This window comes from Hyperolius riggenbachi, chromosome 3 (genome assembly GCF_040937935.1).
Source record: "Hyperolius riggenbachi isolate aHypRig1 chromosome 3, aHypRig1.pri, whole genome shotgun sequence".
Classification (NCBI taxonomy): domain Eukaryota; kingdom Metazoa; phylum Chordata; class Amphibia; order Anura; family Hyperoliidae; genus Hyperolius; species Hyperolius riggenbachi.
Genome location: NC_090648.1, coordinates 363416603 through 363438994, shown reverse-complemented (window position 1 = coordinate 363438994; position 22392 = coordinate 363416603). Strand labels below are relative to the sequence as shown.

The 22392-nt window shown below is 46.7% G+C and overlaps 1 protein-coding gene and 1 long non-coding RNA gene across 2 annotated transcripts in view; one reads left to right on the top strand and one right to left on the bottom strand.

The window, feature by feature from the left end:
* The window catches only part of ARHGEF37 (Rho guanine nucleotide exchange factor 37), a 167800-nt gene that overhangs the window by 112527 nt on the left and 32881 nt on the right, over positions 1–22392 (top strand). Inside the window, 1 exon segment of the mRNA XM_068277128.1 lies at positions 12337–12535. Within this exon segment, the coding sequence (XP_068133229.1) occupies positions 12337–12535 (199 nt within the window).
* The window catches only part of LOC137563978 (uncharacterized), a 60601-nt gene continuing 42848 nt past the window's right edge, over positions 4640–22392 (bottom strand). The window contains exon 3 of the long non-coding RNA XR_011030485.1: positions 4640–4752. This is a non-coding gene — a long non-coding RNA (uncharacterized lncRNA). The remainder of the gene's footprint in view (positions 4753–22392) is intronic.

Genomic DNA, 22392 nt, shown 5'->3' with positions numbered 1-22392 from the left:
TCTGTGGGCATTTGAGGCGGTCTTACACAGCCATGGCACGCTTTGCGGAAATTCAGCGGAAAAACAACATGCCGGTGAGGCGCCTCATTTGCTATAGCCCGACTCGCTGGAATTCGACCCTGCTCATGTTCTCCCGCCTGCTAGAACAGAAGAAAGCCGTCGCCCACTACCTCTACAACTACAGTAGAATGAAACAGTCTGGGAAGATGGGGATGTTCTGGCCCGACAACTGGACACTGATGAAAAATGCATGCAGGCTCATGCGGCCGTTTGAGGAGGTGACCAACCTGGTGAGCCGCAGTGAGGGCACCATCAGCGACTTAATTCCCTACGCTTACTTCTTGGAGCGTGCTGTGCGTAGAGTGGCGGATGAAGCTGCGAATGAGCGTGACCAGGAACCGTTACGGCAGGAACAGGCATGGGACCAATTTTCATCAGACCCAGCTGTTTCCTCAACACCTGCGGCAGCACAGAGGGGGGAGGAGGAGGAAGAAGAGAAGTCGTGTGCAGAAGATGAGTCAGACTCAGAGGATGATGAGCAAGGTGTTTCTTTGGGGGAGGAGGAGGAGGAGGGGACGGCGGCAGGAGAACACCCGCAGCAGGCGTCGCCGGGGGCTTGTGCTGCTCAACCTTCCCGTGGTATTGTTCGCGGCTGGGGGGAGGAGGTTGACTTACGTGACGTCACTGAGGAAGAGCAAGAGGAGATGGAGGGTACTGGATCCGACTTTGTGCAGATGTCGTCTTTTATGCTGTCCTGCCTGTTGAGGGACCCCCGTATAAAAAACCTCAAGGGGAATGAGCTGTACTGGGTGGCCACACTACTAGACCCTCGGTACAGGCACAAAGTGGCGGACCTGTTACCAACTCACCTGAAGGTGGAAAGGATGCAGCACATGCAGAACCAGCTGTCAACTATGCTTTACAATGCCTTTAAGGGTGATGTGACAGCACAACGCCAGCAAGGTACCACTGCCACTAATCCTCCTCCCGTGTCCACGCAGTCAAAGACAGGACACTCCAGCGATCTCATGGTGATGTCGGACATGCGGACGTTCTTTAGTCCAACGCCTCGCCGTAGCCCTTCCGGATCCACCCTCCACCAACGCCTGGAACGGCATGGATCCCGGAGGGCTGCTGCTCGCCCCAAGACTAAGTCAGTCCCCGCACACACAGCATCTCTGCCTGCACGCCGTGTGACTGGCTGCCTGGCCTGCCCCAAGAAGACTAAGTCGCTCCCAGTCCCTCCACACAGCATGTCTGCCTGCAGGCCGCTTGACTACCTTCTCCGCCACCACCAACAGGGTCCGGGACTCCAGGCGGATTGCTGAATTTTTTAGGCCACTGCTAGCAGCGGCCGCTGTAATAATTTTTCTGGTGCGTGTACATGACTGCCTAATTTTTCTGGCTGCACTGCGGGCAGCTGCAACAACAAAAGAAAAGGCATGTACATGCGCCCATTCCCCTTCGTGATCATTACCTTGCCGTGGTGAAGGGGCTTGCGTATCACAATGAAGCAATGACCGGCGCCTAGATGAGTGTCTCGGGGGGCACACAAAAGATAATAAGGTCGTTGCTTCATTGTGGTCAGACCAAATTTGATCAGCTGGACAGTCACTGTTCTGTCATTCAGCTACATCAGCCAGGCGACCATATGGGCTGTAAAGCCACCAAAACCTGCACTCTCGCCATGGTGCGCACCAGTCCAGCACGGCCGTCACTACACAAACAGCTGTTTGCGGTGCGTTACACGGTGAGTTTGGTGTGTCAGTGTGAAGCAGTACCTTAATTACACTACCTGATTGATGTATACACATGCAAGATGTTTTAAAGCACTTTAGGCCTGTCATTTAGCACTCAATGTGATTTCTGCCCTTAAAACGCTGCTTTGCGTCAAATCCAGATTTTTCCCGGGGACTTTTGGCGTGTATACCACTCCGCCATGCCCCCCTCCAGGGATTAGACCCCTTGAAACATCTTTTCCATCACTTTTGTGGCCAGCATAATTTTTTTTTTTCAAAGTCCGTATCCCCATTGAAGTCTATTGTGGTTCGCGAACTTTAACGCGAACCGAACCTTCCGCGGAAGTTCGCGAACCCGGTTCGCGAACCTAAAATCGGAGGTTCGGCCCAACTCTATTGGTTAGTACACACTTCATTGTGTTTTCGACATGCAGATGAAAACAGAGCAGTGAAGCAATGCACGCATTTTCTCTTTGAATTACATTTGTTTCTGTAATAAAACATGCATGGTTTCACACATACAGACACACATGGTGTGCAGAAAACACAAACAGAAAACCGACAGACAAGCTTATTACACTCATTCTGTCCACCTCTGATGGAGCAAAACTGGCTCTGCAGACTTCTCCAGCATCACTACAGTACACAGCACTTGGGAAGGAGTAGAGAGGTTGGGGGCTGAGCGCTTGTACACAAGAGCCTGCTGCACAGTGAAGGGACTGTCTACAGATCTTTGTCTACAAAACCTTGTCTGATTCCTTATCAGTGGCTGAGCAGATGCATTATGAATTGTACAGAGAGCAGAAAGTTTCCTCTCTCTGTGCCCTTAGTTGTCAGTCTCTCAGGACAGGGAACATAAACTTCTCTCCCCCACAGGGCCCCCTGCTGCCCAGAAGGCCCCCCTGCGGCTACAAACCCTTGCAGGGTCTGTTGTTACGCCCCTGAAACCAACGTACCATTCCCATTCGAGTCCTGGCTGGGAATGGTATGTTAGTTGTGGACTGTTTGCTTGGGAGGCTTGATGGACCTCCTGTCCTTCTAGGACTCCTCGTTATCTATTAATATTGACCCTTAAAGCTGGCATACACACAAGAGCTACAATAATACAAAAAATAATATAAAAGTCATACAGTACTCCCAGTAGGAGGCGTATAGCAAAAGGGCAACACTTTAATGGGAACCCGAAGTGGGAAGGACATGGAGGCTGCAAGATTTCTTTCTAAATAATTCACGTTGCATGGCTATCCTGCTGCTTCTCTGTCTCTAATACCTTTAGCCGTATCCCCCAAACAAGCATGCAGATCGGATGTCTATGACAAAAATGACAATATTAGCGGCATGCTTGTTTCAGGTGTGTGACTGACCAGAAAGATCAGCAGAACTGCCAGGCAACTGGTATTGTTTAAAAGGAAATAAATATGGCAGCTTCCATAGGTCTCACATCTCAGATTCCTTTTAAATTACAATACCATTACATTTGAAGGAGTGGCGTTATATGGTATTGGGACAACTCTTATGTAGAAAATGTTCTTATTGAAGGGAATAAAGCATATAAAAGAGAGAAAAAGATCTCACAACGCACCAAATTGTCTTGATAATAAGTATAAATGTATCTTTATTTGTATCAAAAAGGAACGATAAAACATGTATCTGAATAACTGGGTAAAGAAACCACAGAATATGTACAAAGACAGACACCAGGTAGGGGAAAAATACAATCAGTATAAGAATAATAAAAACACCCTGTAATAAGGGTGGGGTGGCTGCTCACAATAGCTAACTAGCATACACCATCAAGTGAGAGATGCAAGAGTGAGCGGTCACCACTATATTACCTGCTGACAGCCCCAAACAAGTGCGCCTATACAAACGCAGCCCCCCGGGAGACCCCTCTCTCTGCATCTCTCACTTGATGGTGTATGCTAGTTCTGCGATGCGGCTAGGTAGCCGCATTTGCATTACTTTGTAATGGAAACCGGCGCTAAAGCATTGTACATACACTTGATTAAAGTCAGCTGAGGTGGCCGATAATGACCGCCTCAGTGGATAATCAGGTGTGAGTAGAGAGGCCCCCATCCACCCTGCTGATCAACTCAAACCCGGCAACAGGCTGATCCCATTGTGCACTCCGCTCTGCTACCCGCTACACAGCTGACTGATGCCAGACGGGTTGACATCCATCAATCAGGTGTGTACCACTGCATATCAAAATGATCAGTAGTTGCATGGCATAGGTTGACAAAGTAAAGTGAACTAAGCTACAGATCTTTGTTACTAGTCAGAGAAGTTATCCACCAAGCCTTTGACCAGGGTTTGAAAACCTCTCAACTGGCTCAACCGAGTATGTAAAACAGTAAGGAGTCTTTGGTCACGGCTGCCTAATGCTGGTTGCCCATGGAAAGTACCCTTAGAGGCTGCAATTCTGAAATGCTTTAAGTCCACCAGGAGACAAGCGCGATGTGTCTTGTCTCCTAACATGAAATACTACTCTCCCTCCCTCCACTACCTAGTTTATACCCTTTTCATGTAAATCCACCCTACAAAATAGCTCTTCCTAACAAACTATTACCTCTCCATGGCCTAGCAATCTCCTTTCTGACACACACCCGACTACGGGTAAAAAAAGACCCTTACTCCTCCAGGCCCTAGAAATCCCCCTTCTAAGGAACACACCCAGCAACATGTAAAAACTATTGCCCCTTCATACCCTAGCAATTATCCTGTCACCCCCTAACCTCCCCCCTCCCCCTCAGTAGTAGAAGAAAGCCCCAGAATACTTGCCAATAATCTGGGTGCTAGCAGCACCTGTTGACATTGCTGAAACCATATGGTGCTAGAACTACACAAATATTTTATGGATATTGTATAATCTCCTTACCTGCTGCTGTGGTGTAGAAGTAGCCTTGAATGAATACATTGCCCACAGCTGAACTTGCTTGGTACCTGGCCGATCTGCTTGTGCTTGGGAGGTGGATGGAGATAAGGCATGAGTCATGTTGCATTACAATGAGTCCTGCTGAAAGGGTTGGTGAATTATGAATTTGCATTTATGTAATTGCAATCATATGCATATATCAGAAATTCTTTTTTTCTAATCTAGGCTGTCCTGGAATTAAAAAGTTCTTACTACAGGTTGATGCACTTGAATATAAGAAAATCAAATTCAGTCCCTTATAATTAACCATTTTAGTTTTAAAATGGCCCAAACGAGGGATACATACGTTAAAGGACACCTGAAGAGAGAGGGATATGGGGGCTGCCATATTTGATTCGTTTTAAACAATGCAAATTGCCTCTAATGCATTTAGCCATAGATCCTGAACAAACAAGCATGCAAAATCCGGTATTTCTGACTGAACTATGACTGGACTAATCATATGCTTGCTTCAGGTGTGTGATTCAGACACTACTGATGCCCGAAAATCAGCATTTCTGCCAGGCAACTGGTATTGTTTCAAAGGAAGTAAATGTGAGGACCTCTATATCCCTCTCACTACAGATGTACTTTAACCACCTAATGGTGGAAAATACATTTATGTTAGGTTTGTAGGTCCACTTGTGCTCTCCACAGTTCTGCAGTTTAGGTGAACGTCTGTTAAAGTGGACCTGAACTCTGGCACAGGACAGAAGGAAAACATGTATGTGTATGTACTTAGAGAGTTTAGCCTGTCGAATTCCCCCTCAAATGTGACTAAGCACAAGTTGTAATTTGATCCCTCAGCTGACTGCCATGGTAGAGAGCTAATCAGTAAACACGGGATGCTAACAGTATCAGATTTAGAATAGGTTTTATTCACCAAGCACGACCCAAAGTCGTGCCCGGAATTGGGGTTGGCACAGAAGATGTAAAAACAGCTCAGGAGGGAAGACACATTGCTATGACAGATTAAGAACTGTAGACTAAGACAGAACAGACATAATAAACATAAACAAATCATTATTGTCCGTGCAGAGCTGGGCGGCTAAACACTGTGATGCTGGAGGCTGGGGCCTCCGTTCTAGCAGAGCAGTCGTTCTAACTGCAGGCCTAGGGCGGGAGCCATTTAATAGAGTTCAGAAGGTTGACAGACGAGGGGAAGAAAGTGTTCTTGTGCCTAGCTGTCTTGGTGGATATGACCCGAAGTCTCTTCCCCAGTGGGAGCCGGATAAAGTAGCGGTGGCCTGGATGTGAGGGATCACTTGCACTTCTTTAAGCCCTGGAGTGCAGTCTGCAGTAGAAGAGGCAGTCAAGCAGGGGGAGGGGTTTCCCTATCATTCTCTCTGCTGACCTGATGACTCTCTGTAGCTTGTATCTGTCGCTGCACGAGGAGCCAGCGTACCATACCAGTATGGATGAGCAGATAACAGATTCTATGGTGGCACTATAGAAGTTAGACATAAGTTCCTGGGCCATCCCAAACTTTCTCAGTTGACGTAGGAAGAAAAGTCTTTGTTGTGCCTTCCTCTGTAGGGTGACAGTGTGGGCGTTCCAGCACAGGTCGCTGGAGATGTGGGTTCCGAGGAGGCGGACGCAGGGTACCCTTACGACCTCAGTGCCGTCGATGAAGATTGGAGGCGGTGTTGGTGGATGCTTCCTGAAGTCTATGATCATCTCCACGGTTTTGGCAGTGTTGAGGATCAGATTGTTTTCCTTGCACCATAGGCAGAAATTGTCAACTTGCTGCCGATAGGCCTGCTCATCGTCCTTGGTTACGAGGCCTACGATGGTGGTATCATCAGCAAACTTGATGACCTTAACCGAGTCAGCTGATGACCTGCAATTATTGGTGTAGAGCAGGGCTGCCCAATAGGTCGATCGCGATCTACCGGTAGATCGCGACCGCCTCCTTGGTAGATCGCGGCCTCTTGGCCGCGTCTCGTTAATGTTTGTTGCGGCCAGCAGCTCGTGTTTAGCTGCTGGCCGCTGGCCGCTGGCCAATAGAATGCATGCAGGTGAGGAGAGAGGGAGGAGAGAGGCGGCGCGTCCGCTGCTTCATGGCTGGGGGCGGCGGAGGGCAGCCTGTGTAATGTGCGTGTGTAACGTGCCCGGCGCCGCCCCCAGCCATGACGTAGCGGCCGCGCCGCCTCTCTCTTCGCCGCCGCTTCTCTCCTACATCCCATTGGCCTGCCAGAGTCTCTCCTCGCCGCCTCTTCTCCTCCGCCTGCAGGTACATATACCTGGCTAACCTACACTGGGGGGCCCTATACCTGGCTAACCTACACTGGGGGGCCCTATACCTGGCTAACCTACACTGGGGGGCCCTATACCTGGCTAACCTACACTGGGGGGCCCTATACCTGGCTAACCTACACTGGGGGGCCCTATACCTGGCTAACCTACACTGGGGGGGCCCTATACCTGGCTAACCTACACTGAAGGGACCTATACCTGGCTAACCTACACTGGGGGGGCCCTATACCTGGCTAACCTACACTGGGGGGGCCCTATACCTGGCTAACCTACACTGGGGGGCCCTATACCTGGCTAACCTACACTGAAGGGACCTATACCTGGCTAACCTACACTGGGGGGCCCTATACCTGGCTAACCTACACTGGGGGGCCCTATACCTGGCTAACCTACACTGGGGGGCCCTATACCTGGCTAACCTACACTGGGGGGCCCTATACCTGGCTAACCTACACTGGGGGGCCCTATACCTGGCTAACCTACACTGAAGGGACCTATACCTGGCTAACCTACACTGGGGGGCCCTATACCTGGCTAACCTACACTGGGGGGCCCTATACCTGGCTAACCTACACTGGGGGGCCCTATACCTGGCTTACCTACACTGGGGGGCCCTATACCTGGCTAACCTACACTGGGGGCCCCTATACCTGGCTAAGCTACACTGGGGGCCCCTATACCTGGCTAACCTACACTGGGGGCCCCTATACCTGGCTAACCTACACTGGGGGCCCCTATACCTGGCTAACCTACACTGGGGGCCCCTATACCTGGCTAATCTACACTGAGGGCCCCTATACCTGGCAAACCTACACTGAGGGCCCATATACCTGGCTAACCTACACTGAGGGCCCATATACCTGGCTAACCTACACTGAGGGCACGCAACCTATGCTGCAGGCACATATACCTGGCTAACCTACGTGGGGGGGGGGCGTGCTTAGCATTTGAGACGTTGGTAGATCTCCTGGCCTCGGCAAATTTAAAAGTAGCTCGCGAGCCGAAAAAGTGTGGGCACCCCTGCAGCATCGGGGATAAGACACAGCCCTGTGGGGCACCTGTGTTGGTTACCCTTGGTTGAGAGGAGATCTTGTCCAACTTGACAATTTGGGATCTGTTGGTCAGGAAGTCTGTGATCAAACGTTGCAGTGTCGGGTGGACCTCGAGTGCCGCCAGGTCATTCTGGAGAATGCTGGGGCAGATTGTATTAAACACCGAGCTGAAGTCCAGTAGGAGGATTCTGGCATACGAGTGTGGTTTGTCTAGGTAATCATTGATGAGCTCAAGGCAGATGTTGATAGCGTCATCAGTGGACCTGTTTGGCCTGTATACGAACTGAAACGGATCCAGCCGGGGCATCGTGGAGTGCTTGAGGTCAGCCAGAACCACCCTTTCCAGGGTCTTCATAATGACGGAAGTAAGAGCCACAGGCCTGTAGTTATTGATGTCGGAGATGCCTTGCTTCTTGGGGACAGGGATGATTGTGGACCTCTTGAAGCATCTGGGCCCGGGGCTTTCCTGGGATTTAATGTGGCTAGATGGCGTAGGACCTCAGCCTCGCACACCTCCGGCGGGTGTGGGCTTGGACTTGGCTCAGCCTCAGTGATAGGTGAATGGGCGGGAGGAGTAGGGGGCCCTGCTGGAGTCGACTGCTTCTCAAACCTACAGTAGAAGTCACTGAGCTCTTCTGCTAACTTGATGGTTGGTGTGGCATGTTGAGGGGGGGGGGGCTTATAGTTGGTAGCCATCTTTAGTCCCTTCCAGACAGCTTGTGGATCATTTGAGCTAAGATTGTGTCTTTTCTTCTCGGGGGACTCTCTTTTTGCTGCTCTAAGTTCTCTATTGAGGTTGTTCCTCGCTGCTCTGTAATCCTCCAGGTTCCCAGACTTGTGCGCCGTCTCTTTGCGTTTCCTCAGTTGCTGTAGCTTGTTGGAGAACCACGGCTTGTTGTTCGGGTAAACCTTGAAGGTCTTGGATGGAATGCATGAGTCTTCGCAGAATGCAATGTATGAAGCGACATTATCGGCCCACTCGTCCAGGTCTGGCGCCTCCAGGGCCTTCCAGTCGGTGCAGTCGAAGCAGGCCTGAAGTCGGAGCTTGGCCTCCCTTGACCATGCTTTAGTCGAGTGTAGGACTGGTTTCGCTGCCTCCAGCTGTCTTCTGTAGGTGGGAATCAGGTGGATGAGGCAGTGGTCTGAGGAGCCAAGTGCTGCGAGTGGGACCGCCTTGTACGCATTTTTCAGGACAGTATAGCAGTGGTCCAGGGTGTTCAGGTTCCTTGTGGGGCATGTAATATGCTGATGGTAACGTGGCAGCTCTTGGCGAAGATTGGCCTTGTTGAAATCGACCATGACAATGAACGAGTCGGGGAGGGACGTCTCCCACTGCGTGATGGTGTCACTGAGGTCGCGCAGTATGTATGCTTCCATGAAAGCAGAAAGTATAAACACTGCAGATTTATTGCAGGATTCGTATCAGCTGTAAAAAAAATAACCTTTCAGCACATTTAAAAGCAAAATAATCACTCAAAGTTAGTTGTTTCTGATAAACTGCATTTCAATATTACTTTTCTTACCTTAATTATATTATATTTTTGCTCTTTGGGAGCTTAACAATGTAACATACTCAGGGCCGGATTTGTGGGCAGGCCACATAGGAACTGGCCTAGGGCGGGGCTTGAGCTGGGGCGGGGATTCAGCTGAAAGCAGATCAGCTGTTTTTATAATTACTTGTGTGTGGCGCTTCGGTTGTGTTCTCCTGCAACTTCCTGACCGCTGGCCCGTCTACCCGCCCCATGATGTCAGTGACATATTGCTCTGTTTGTCTCTCCTTCAGAGCTTCCCCCTCACTTGCTGCTCTTCATACACAGACCTGCAGATCATCAGATCACAATGCTGAGTGAATGAGCGCTGCGCACTGAGGACTTCCTGTATACAGCTGTCATCACTGGGCATCGCTCACACTCTCATCACTGTGAGACGCCACGCTGATGATCATCTGTGTCTGCAGTGCAGTGAGTGTAGTGAGGGGGTCTGTAAATAAGAGGCGAGCAGGACAATATGTTACTGACATCTGAGGAACGGGCAGAGGGGCCAGCGGTCACATCGGCAAGGCCGCGAGAACAGAAGCTCTGCACAAGTCATTATGAAACAGATCGCAATGACCTGTAAGTAAACAAACAAACAACTGCAATAAACTGAAGTTAAGCAGACTTGCCCGCTGCTGCTGCTGGATGCTTTGTCTCAGCCTGTCCTGCCAGATTTATTGCCCATTTACAGTCGCTCCAGTGGGACATGTGAAACATCTCCTTTCCTCCTGCACTATTTTCATTTTCCTTACATGTTGTGTCCAGGAGAGGATATGGCAATCTATACCCTCTCTTCCCCATCTTCTTCCCTCTCTCCCTCTCTTTTCCTCTCCCATCTTGGCCATCTCCCTTGCTTTTCCCTCCCTCCCCATCTCTATCCTTTCCTCCTCTCTGGCTAGTCTTCCTTCATCTCTCTACCCTTTCCTCTCTCTATTTTGCCCTTACAGGAACGCACTATCTAATCCCTACCCTAATGTTTACCATAGTATTAAAATGCATGTACATAGTGCTAACAATGTCTGCAGCACATTACAGAGTACATAGTCATGTCACTGACTGTCCGCAGAGGAGCTCACAATCTAATCCTACCATAGTCATAGTGTAATGTCCTCCCATATTATTATTATTATGTATTTATATGGCACTGACATCTTCTGCAGCACATTACAGAGTACATAGTCATGTCACTGACTGTCCGCAGAGGAGCTGACAATCTAATCCTACCATAGTCATAGTGTAATGTCCTCCCACATTATTATTATGTATTTATATGGCACTGACATATTCTGCAGCACTGTACAGAGTACATAGTCTTATTACTGACTGTCCGCAGAGGAGCTCACAATCTAATCCTACCATAGTGTAATGTCCTACCATATTATTATGTAGTTATATAGCACTGATATCTTCTGCAGCACATTACAGAGTACATAGTCATGTCACTGACTGTCCTCAGAGGAACTCACAATCTTATCCTACCAACATAGTCATAGTCTAATGTCCTACCATATTATTATTATTATTATGCATTTATACACCACTAGTAGACCTAAGCCCGTTTAAAAATGGGCTCTAGGTCTGTGTTGGAGCCTCCTCTCCTCCCCTCCCCTGTGAGCGCCGCCACCGCCATTCAGCATATGGCCGTTGGCCCCCTGGCCCGTCCTGCTCCCTGTGTCAAGGCTGTCTGTGCAACACACACACGGACGTAGAGACACGGGAATTATTATAGAGGATTGTGCGTGTACATACGAGGGGGAGGGGCGGTTGTAAACTGTTGGCCTAGGGCGGCAAAATGTACAAATCCGGCCCTGAACATACTTAAGGTGTAAACAGAGGAAAACATGTGAAAACACTTTGTGAATCATGCCCTTTGTCAGTGGCATAGGCATGGAGTTATGGGCCCAAGTACAAGTTTTACATTGGACGCCTCAAGAATTCTGTTTACAACAATTGATATGACTAGACAAAACAGAACATTTATATTGTGCTTTTCTCCTGGCAGACTCAAGGCGCTTGAGCTGCAGCCACTAGGAAACACTGTATAGGCAGAAGCAGTGTTAGGGATTCTTGCCGAATGTCTCCTCACTGAATAGGTGCAGCTTACTGAACAGGAAGAGCTGAGGTTCGAGCCCTGGTTTCCTGTGTCCGAGGCAGAACCCTGAACTATTAAGGTGGCCACTAACGGTCTAATTTCTAGCGAAAAATCGTTCGAGCGATCAGAAATTCTGTTCGGATTGGTTGTAAATAATATTGGTGGACACAATCGATAATGAATGAGTGAAAAAAATGTCGCCCGAATGAATTTTCGTCAAACCAAAATTTGAATTTTCTTGTTGATTGTGAGATAGATAGGAAGTAAAGATTGGTTCGTTGATTGTGCAGTGAACGATTTATTACAATATTTCACTTCCGATCAGAATTTCTGATCGCTCGAACAATTTTTCACTAGAAATTGGACCGTTAGTGGCTACCTTTACACTAACCAGCCACTGTACAGAGCTGCAAATCCTACCAAGATCGCCGCAGTGCCAGAGAGGATAAAGCAGGGGAGGGGAATAGTCTGTAAATGATTACCACTATTCAAAATACATATGGAGGTGATCATTGCTCCCATAGTACCTATGAAAAGCTAATACATTAGTAGGAGGAGGACCCTTGCAGACCCCTCTAGTCTAGGAGGGCCACAATGCTGTTCCAACCACTGCATCGCCTATTGCCACCCCATTGCCCTATGTGGTTTATCTATCTATTTATGTTAAACTTGATGCAAATTAAGCACATTTTCATTTCAGCCTCCTGATTCTGATTCTTTTTATTTCCTTGTATTACCTTTCTTGTAGCAGGAGCTCAATCCAGCCACAGAGCGACAGATCCAGCAGCTGTTGCAGCGCTACGGGCCTACAAAGCTTTACCAGGTAGTAACCGGCTTCTCAAGCACTAAGGAAATGGAGCTGAGCCTGGGTCGTGGTGATGTGGTGGCCGCCATCCAGCTGGCTGACACAAGAGGAAACCGAAATAGATGGCTGGTCGACTCAGGAGGTACAAATCACACCCTGAATATAGCTGTGTATAGCGCTTTGAGTCCCCAGGCAGAAAAGCGCTATATAAATATTATTGTTATTGTTATTTGTCCCAATTCATCTTTTACTCCTAGTGGCAAGATCTGAGTTTATTATTATTATTATTACTACTACTATATTTTATTATAAAACTTCCATACATAACAAGTAAATACTATTTCATGAGCAGAGAACCCTGTCCAAGTGAGCTCATGATGTAATGCCTCATACACATGTACAAAGATGGTCGTCTGGCAGCAGCAATCTGGACTCAATCCCTGGGGCAGCAGTGCAGGGGTGAGACAGTACAGCATACTAGCAATGTGTTCTGTTGCCATGTAGGGGGCAGGAGAGCACATGGAGCTGACAGTGTGAGCGGGGAGAACTAAGCCCTCAGGCAGCACTTGGCCGGGCTGTGAAGAGTGCAGGTGCAATTCCTGTTTGTGCTGCACAACATCATTAAGCTGCAAAACATCTGACCTTTCCTTACCTGTACCGAGCACCAACCTTCCCTTCTAGGACACCTAGCACTACCTTTCCCCTCTCTGATGCCTAGCACTAAACTCCACCCTGCAGTGATGCCTAACACTACCCTACCACCCAGTAGACAGACATGTAATAGTAATGGAGATGTAAGAGGATTGTAGCGGGCATGCAGGCAACACAAGATGATAGGCAGCATTACATGGCCCAGCACCATCTAGGAAGCATCATGTGCTAGCAACATAATTTAAAGCTTTTGGTATATGGGATGGGGATCCATCTGAAAATGGCGCCTGCAAATAATGGCGCACGGTGTTGCTGCTAATCCATTTGCTGCTAATTGCTATTTAACGTTAAAGCCTTATTGTTATTTAACGTTAAAGCCTTATTGTTATTTAGCGTTAACACACAGAACCCTCTCTGTACCTATCCCTAACCCCTAAACCCCCCCTGGTGGTGCCTAACCCTAACCACCCCCCTGGTGGTGCCTAACCCTAAGACCCCCCTGGTGGTGCCTAACCCTAACCACCCCCCTGGTGGTGCCTAACCCTAAGACCTCCCTGGTGGTGCCTAACCCTAAGACCTCCCTGGTGGTGCCAAACCCTAAGACCCCCCTGGTGGTGCCAAACCCTAACCTCCCCCCTGGTGGTGCCAAACCCTAACCTCCCCCCTGGTGGTGCCTAACCCTAACCTCCCCCCTGGTGGTGCCTAACCCTAACCACCCCCCTGTTGGTGCCTAACCCTAAGACCCCCTGTTGGTGCCTAATCCTAACCACCCCCCTGGTGGTGCCTAACCCTGAGACCCCCCCCTGATGGTGCCTAACCCTAAGCCCCCCCCCCAGTGGTGCCTAACCCTAACCTTGACAGTGTTACAATAAATCCATTCACCGTTTTGCAGTTAAATAACCTCTGCAATTTGGATAATATGTGGGGCGCTATTGATAAATAACGTTACTGTGGGCAATAACGTCTGCTGTTTGGCAAATGAACGGCACTATTGATAAATAACGTTAGTGTGTGCCACTATTGATAAATAACTTTAGTGTGTGCCGTTTTTCTTCTTTTTTCCCTGTGCGCCATTATTATGCAATACTAACGATAAATAGCGATAAGCGTATCTTTTAAATGCGGCGCCATTTTTATGCATAGGCGCTGTGCGCCATTATTCACTGATCCAATGGGATGGATAGCCAATTTATTGTTGTTGTCCACAATAAATTTTATTTTTAAAATTATAACGTGGAAAACAGAAAAAAAAATCTCCTTTTTTCTATATTTTCCTTTTTTAAAATGCATAGAAGCTTTAAATAAATATGATAAATATACCACCCAATTAACTCAGATCATTGCAATAATTAAGTTTCATAGACATAGCTAAAACACCAAAACTGCTCTGGTCCGTAAGGTGCAAACCATAGGCGTGAAGTGGGTAAAGAGAACATTGTTCATTTCAGAATGGACTGAATACTTTTGTGGACAATTGACCTCAGAATTTATAAGCAGGGAGTACTGGCTCCAGGCTGCTAGTGTTGTTTAAAACAGGGGTTTGGCTAGAGATGCATCCACATTGCCCATTCCCCCTAATTCTCAAATGAGTTTCCATAATTTTCAATAGTCAGGAATGTAATAGGAATGGTTAGAACCTACCATATTTATTTCTGTGTTTCCAGTGGAAAGATTTGTTCTCAGTGTCACCTGTCACCAGGTCAGGAGGCGAAGGCCTCACGTAACATCTATCCCTTCAGCACTCTGCTGAAAAACAATGCTCGCATAATACCTTTCTTGATCAATGCTTTTTGTAGCTCAGGCTTTCTTAGTGTGAAGAAAGTAACAGTTGTTTTTTATGTACTGAGCTATTATTAATCATTTTCGATCATAGTACTTTTCAAGTCTATGTTTATACTTCTTATACTGGATACCTGGCTCCAGCAGATACCTGTCAAATGACAGACAGTGCACAAGAGAGAAGGTCAAGCAGATCTGGCACTGATGTCTGCTTTATAAGCCAGTGATTTTAGTAAAGGTCAGCCTTAGTGCTCTGTGTAACAGGAGTGTTAATGTGACCCATAATGTCAGCCGTGTCTCGTTCACATGTCTGTGAAAGACAATAATATATAACTGATGTCCTAAACTCAACTTGGAAGGCTACACTGTTATGTAAACCTTTTAGGAACCATGTGTAGCTCCACGTATGAAATAGCCATATCTACCTATACTTTAAACAGGCAGGGGTAGTACAGCCACAAATGCATTCATTTTGTCAACCACTACATTTTCAGAATCCATGCATAATGTGTGACATCACACTATGCTATACCACATCATTAATGTGCTATCTGGCTGGTGTTTTGTAATCATTCTTTCCTCGATTCTGAGTACCTCCTGAACCAAGATGAACACATGCATGTGTCTAAATACCTCAGCATCATTTTGCTGTGACATTTGTTAGGTACTAAAAATCTGACCAAGCTGATAAGTTATCGTTATTTTCTAAAGCAATTCCTGACTTACTTTAACCTTATTGATCAGTCTAACTCCAAAAATAGTTTGCAAATAGGCAGGGTGGCCGACGACTTGGTATAGATTCTTTACAGGTTTTTTGCTTTTGCAAAGGATAAAGGAGACCGTGAGAATCCCCTGTGAGGAGATACTCTAGTCGAAAAACAAGTCAGATTTTTTACTGGCTACTGTAACGCGATACCCATTTATGATAAAATTTTACCTTCCAATCCGATAATTGCAGTCAGCCACACCTATAAATAGAATAAAGTTATAACCAATCCGATCATTTCAGATAAAATTGTTCCTAAAATCGGATAGATTATGCGATTGATGATCTGAATGTTTGTTGTCGATTGGCACGATCAACAGTATCCAATCTGATATATTGGAAGGTAAAATTGTATAATTGACGGGCATCTTAAGCAACAGCAACATAGGAGAAAAGTAATTACTGGTAACCACTTAACCTCTAAGGGTTTTCTCCCATAAAAACCAGGGCTGTTTTCACATTTTAGCACTGCTTCCATTCATTGGGCAATAGAGATGGCCCGAACCTCCGATTTTCGGTTCGCGAACTTCCACGAACCGCAATACACCTCAATGGGGAGGCGAATATTGAAAACTAGAAAGTCTTATGCTGGCCACAAAAGTGATGGAAAAGATGTTTCAAGGGGTCTAACACCTGGAGGGGGGCATGAATGAGTGGGATAGACGCCAAAACTCCCGGGGGGAAAAATCTGGATTTGACGGAAAGCAGTGTTTTATGAGCAGAAATCACATTGAATGCTAAATTGCAGGCCTAAAGTGCTTTAAAACATCTTGCATGTGTATACATCAATCAGGGAGTGTAATTAGAGTACTGCTTCACACTGAAGACACTCATATAGCTGGAGGTCATTGCTTCATTGTGATACACAAGCCCCTTCACCGCGGCAAGGTAATGATCACGAAGGGGAATGGGCATATGTACATGCCTTTTGTTTTGTTGTTGCAGCTGCAGTGCAGCCAGAAAAATTAGGCAGGCATGTACACGCACCAGAAAAAGTAGTATAGCGGCCGCTGCTAGCAGTGGCCTTAAAAATTCAGGAATCCGCCTGGAGTCCCGGACCCTGTTGGTGGTGGTGGAGAATGCAGTCAAACAGCCTGCGGGCAGAGGTGCTGTGTGGGGAGCGACTTAGTCTTGGGGCAGGCAGTTACACGGCGTGCAGGCAAAGATGCTGTGTGTGGGTACTGACTTAGTCTTGGGGCGGGCAGTAGCCCTTCGGGATCCATGCCTCATTCATTTTGATAAAGGTGAGGTACTGAACACTTTTGTGACTTAGGCGACTTCTCTTCTTAGTGATAATGCTTCCAGCTGCACTGAAGGTCCTTTCTGCAGGACGCTTGAGGCAGGGCAGGACAGAAGTTGGATGGCAAATTGTGACAGCTCTGGCCACAGGTTAAGCCTGCGCGCCCAGTAGTCCATCGCTGCTCATACTGTCGATGGTTCTTTCTCTACCATTGTTAAAGAAAGCATACGGCCGGGGAGTCAGGGTTCGATTCCGGTCCGGAGTTGGAGCCTGAGAAACGGCTACCACCACACATCCAAGGAAGGCAGCAGGCATGGCATGCAAGTCCCGAGGTAGTGACAAAAAATAAGAATGCAGGAGGACTTTTGAGGCCCTGCTGTATATAAGACGAATCAATTTGAAATCCTCTTTAACGAGAATCTGTTATGGAGGGCAAGTCTGCCATCCATTCAAGTGAAAGGTATGCACTGACTGCCAGGTATAATACAATGTGCAGTCACAGATGCAGTGACTGGTATTACAATACAATGTGCAGCTGTCACATAGGTGCAGTTAACAGGTATGCTCGGAGTGGTATATTACAGAGCGTGCGGTCACACAGATACTGTGAACAATTATGCAATGACTGGTATTACAAATGTGCACCTCTCACACACACACACAGGTACCGGACAGGCACAGTGACACTGCATGTGCTCAAGTAGGTAGGTGGGTGCACGGTGAACAACAGGTAGTAGGTATATGCAGTGATGGGTATTACAATGTGCACCTGTCACACACAGACAGGTACCAGGACATGCACAGTGACACTGCGGGTGCTCACGTAGGTAGGTGGGTGCACGATAAACAACAACTAGTAGTAGGTATATGCAGTGATGGGTATTACAATGTGCACCTGGCACAGTAGTAATTATACCACCAAGGGGCCAAAGGCCAGCTGCGACTGACTGACAGGGCTGTATATAATGCAAGTGGGCCACAAAAGTAAAAAAGAAATAGATCACAAGAACAAGATTAGCTCTCAAAAGAGCTGTTGAGGGGTGCTTTTTTTTTTAGCAATGAGAATCAGCAAGGAGCAAGCTAACAAGCCTACAAGAGCCTAACTATGCTTTCCCTATGAGAGTCTGCAGCAGCTATCCCTTCCCTAATTACTGCAGGCACACGAGTGAGTCCAATGCCTGACGCTGCCTGCCATTTATAAGGGGGGTGGGGCTCCAGGAGGGAGGGTAGCCTAATTGGCTACAATGTGCCTGCTGACTGTGATGTAGAGGGTCAAAGTTGACCCTCATGATGCACTAAGGGGGCGAACCGCACTTCCGGAAAAGTTCCCAGTTCGCTGTGATCGCTAACCACGGAAGTTTGCCGGGAACCGTTCGCCGCCGAACCATTCGGGCCATCTCTATTGGGCAGTAACTTTATCACAACTTGCCAATACATTTTTGCTGCAACTTAGGCTTTCTTTGGGTGGTACTTTTTGCTAAGAATTATTTTATTTTATATGCATTTTAAAGGGTATAATAAAAAAATTAAAGAAATTATTTCTCAGATTTCAGCTATAATAGTTTTGAAATAAAATGTGCTACTGTAATTAAAACCCACAAATTTCATTTGCCCATTTATTACAACGCTTAAATTATATCGTGGAATATGAGAGGAAAACAGTGCCTGGCACCAAATGCAGCAGGACAGAGTCACCGGTGCTGGGACACAGAGTGTGCACATCCAAAAATCCTTGTAAACTCCAGTAGAGTGGAGAGAGAAAACAGGGCATCACTTCTTAAAATCCCATTATTCCGGTGGGGAGATAGCAGGTACACAGCAGTGGAGGTATCAAGTGCCTGACAGATGTTTCGCTGGTTTAACCCAGCTTCTTCAGAGGCAAGTTGTACTTGTACGTTAAATTATGTCCCTGTTTTTTGTTTTCTCATTGTACTCTATCGATAATTACAAGCCCTTATTTGCAAAAATAACAGTAATACACCCTCATGGAATACATATTTATAAAACTAAGTCCTTAAGGTAAATTGATGCATTGCACTTTAAATTGTGTACATTTGGTATACATTTCAGGCTATCCTTGCAGTTTCTGTTTTTTGGGGGAGGGAGAGGGCATAAGGGCTTAATGGCCTTGTTATAGATATAGGACATTTATATTGTAATATATTTTGGGGCCACTAGATGTCCTCATGCAATTTCTTGCTTGGTTAGAATGCAGATTCACTGGGGGATATTTATCAAGCGTGTCTGAGACAAAATATTGGGACGTTTTTAGAAATCTCGGACATCGTAAAGGAGTTCTGTGGAGGGGTTAAATAAACAAAAACCGACACCTACCTGGGGCTTTTATCACCCCCCCTGCAGCTGTCTTGTCCCTCGCCATCCCCCTACGACCCTCGGTTCCCTGCCACCGGTCCCGGTCTAATATTCATCTAAAAAGACAAATAATGCTCGCTCCCGCACGTATCACCAAGAGCTTACTACGCAGGCGCAGTACGGGCAGGCGCGCAGCCGCAGTCTAATTAGACACCTGATTAGACCAGGACCAGCGGCGGGGAATGGAGGATCGTAGGAGGATGTTGTGGGACATGACAGCTGCAGGGGGCCGATAGAAGCCCCAGGTAAGTGTCAGTTTTTGTTTATTTAACCCGTCCACAGAACCCCTTTAAGAAATCAGTAAATAGTGCAATTTCCTTCTTGAACTGTTAGGAATAGGAGGAGTTAGGAAGATTTCTTAGATAGTGCAGTATGTGAAGGAAATTGCTGTTGCCGAGGTAACCAATACATCTGTTGTATTGCATCAGTATCCAGCAATGGAAGGGTAAACACAGAACAGCTTCACAGGACACCTGACAGCAGGGGGGAGAAGCATTTCACAAATCATGCCTAGCCTGCACTGCACAAGCTTAAAGGGGAACTGAAGTAAGAGGTTTACGGAGGCTGCCATATTTATTTCCAGTTGCCTTTTCTATTTTTCTGCAGTAGTATCTGAATAACACCAGAAACAAGCATGCATCTAGTCTTGTCAGATCTGACTTTAAAGTCTGAAACACCTGATCTGCTGCATGCTTGTTCAGGGGCTATGGATAATAGTATTAGAGGCAGAGGAATCAGCAGGGCTGCCAGGCAACTGGTATTGCTTAAAAGGAAATAAACATGGCAACCTTCATATACCTGTCTCTTCAGTTCCCCTTTAAAGGGAACCTAAACTGAGAAGGATATTCTTAATTCCTAGTTATTAGCAGCAGTTTAGTGTGAATTTCTAGAACTGCACTAAAGTTAAGACAAGTCCACATCCATTCCTAAACTGCCACAGATTAAGAAGTGCTTAACCTCCTTAGCGTTATGGACGAGCTGAGCTCGTCCAGTAACGCCGCTGTGCACCACTCAAGCCCTGGTGGGCTGATTTGCACAATTTTTTTCCCCCAAACACGCAGCTAGCACTGCGTGTTTGTTTAGATCGCCCCCCCCCCCCCCCCCCGCGCAGACCCCTTGCGCAGCCTGGCCAATCACCGCCAGGCTGTGCTATGGGGTGGATCGGGACTCCCCCTGACGTCACGACGTCGATGACGTCGTCGCGATCGTCGCCATGGCGACGGGGGAAGCCCATAAAGGAAATCCTGTTTAGAACAAGATTTCCTGTTGCTTAATAGCGCCGGCGGCGATCGGAGGGTACTGGAGGATGCCGCAGGAAAGGGGGAAGCATGTAGCTAGCGATAGGCTAGCTACATGTTAAAAAAAAAAATACCTTCAAAAAACCCTCCCGCGGCCGTGCGCCGCAATGTTTCAGAACGCCAGGGAGGTTAATAGCACTTCTTAATAAGTGCTGTTAAGCACTTATTAATCTGTGGCAGTTTAGGAATGGATGTGCACTTGTCTTAACTTTAGTGCAGTTCTAGAAATTCACACTAAACTGCTGCTAATAACTAGGAATTAAGAATTTTCTTATTATCGTGCAGAACAGTTCCTCCTGCTGGTTAGAACTGTTTAAAGAGAAACTCCGACCAAGAATTAAACTTTATCCCAATCAGTAGCTGATACCCCCTTTTACTTGAGAAATCTATTTCTTTTCACAAACAGACCATCAGGGGGTGCTGTAAGACTGATATTGTGGTGAAACCCCTCCCACAAGAAACCCATCCCACAAGAAAAGTTCGAACTTTTGGCAGTTTCTGATCCTTGTTGCATTGTGGAAAATAGCTGTTTACAGCTTTTTCCAACTGCCAAAAACCATGCAGAAGCTACATCACTTGCCAACAGTAAAATGTTTACTGACAGTTTTTTCTTAAAGAGGAGCTCCAGTGATGCGTTGATAAATCTGCCCCAGTGTGTTTCAGCCATCAGGAATTGACAGGTCATTTCCTCTACCATGGAATAATCACTGTTGCTCAGTGATTATTCCTAATTAGACACTTAGAACTCAAGTGCAGATTTCAGAGCCGTAGATACTTGTCTCCGGGAGGGCATTTGGTCAATATTGCATTTTAATCTGGGAGACCTGTTAAGGGGCCCGTACACTCAGACTATTTTCTGGCCGACCGATCGATCCCGATCGATCGATCGTTTGCAAATCGGTTGGCCAATCGACCGATCGATGGCCGATTTCGATGGATTTCCGCAGGGTGGAAAATTTAGATCGATCTGATGAGATTGCTTATCAGTTTGCATTGGCCTTAATGGAAATCTGATGGCAAAAAAATGCCATCAGATCGAATTTCAATAGATTTCAAACTAAAATCTATTGGAATTCTATCCTGGTAAAAAATGTTCTAAAAACGGATCAGATAGATCATCAGATGCATTTCTTATCTATCTGCTGCCAATCTGACGAGTGTATGGGCACCTTAATTCTTATAAGTACGTTTACACACGTATTTTAGTTTTTACAGTTTTTCACAATTTTAAGGTGACTCTTCTGCTCAAAGTAGCAGTAGGGTATTGTACCGTGTTAGCCATCAGTAAAAGCAAGAACTTTTAAATCAGGATGATACCATTTATTGGCTAACTACAAATGAATAAGAATAAACAAGCTTTCGGCCTTGCAGCCTTCGTCAGGTTTACATCCTGTTAGTTTGCAAGCTGGTGGTACAGACAGCTTATATACATGCAACATCAAAAGGGAAAACAGATATTTTTTTCAAGCATAAATACATCATTAAGATGCCTTAATACAAACAGACCATCTAAATGGGGTAAGATAAGGATCCTTGTTTACTTTATTGCTCACAGACCTGGTATTAGGATTGACCCAGAGGTATCGTAAATTCTTAGTTCACAAGTTCAGCTAGGGTGGCTGAGACAGTTCATATATCATCAATCTCATACCAATATAGAAAGTTGTTGTCCTTATTCAGACCCTTCTGCACAGCTTTGAAACAATTTATAAATTTTGTTTCTGCTATTAATCGGTCATTTGACGTTTTGAAGCCGCCCTTCAGGGCAGTGACACGAAGATCATCCATGCTGTGTCCGTTGGACCGAAAGTGTGTAGCAACTGGGAGTCCAGATTTGGTATCATTAATAGTGTGCCTGTGTCCATTCAGTTGCTACACACTTTCGGTCCAAC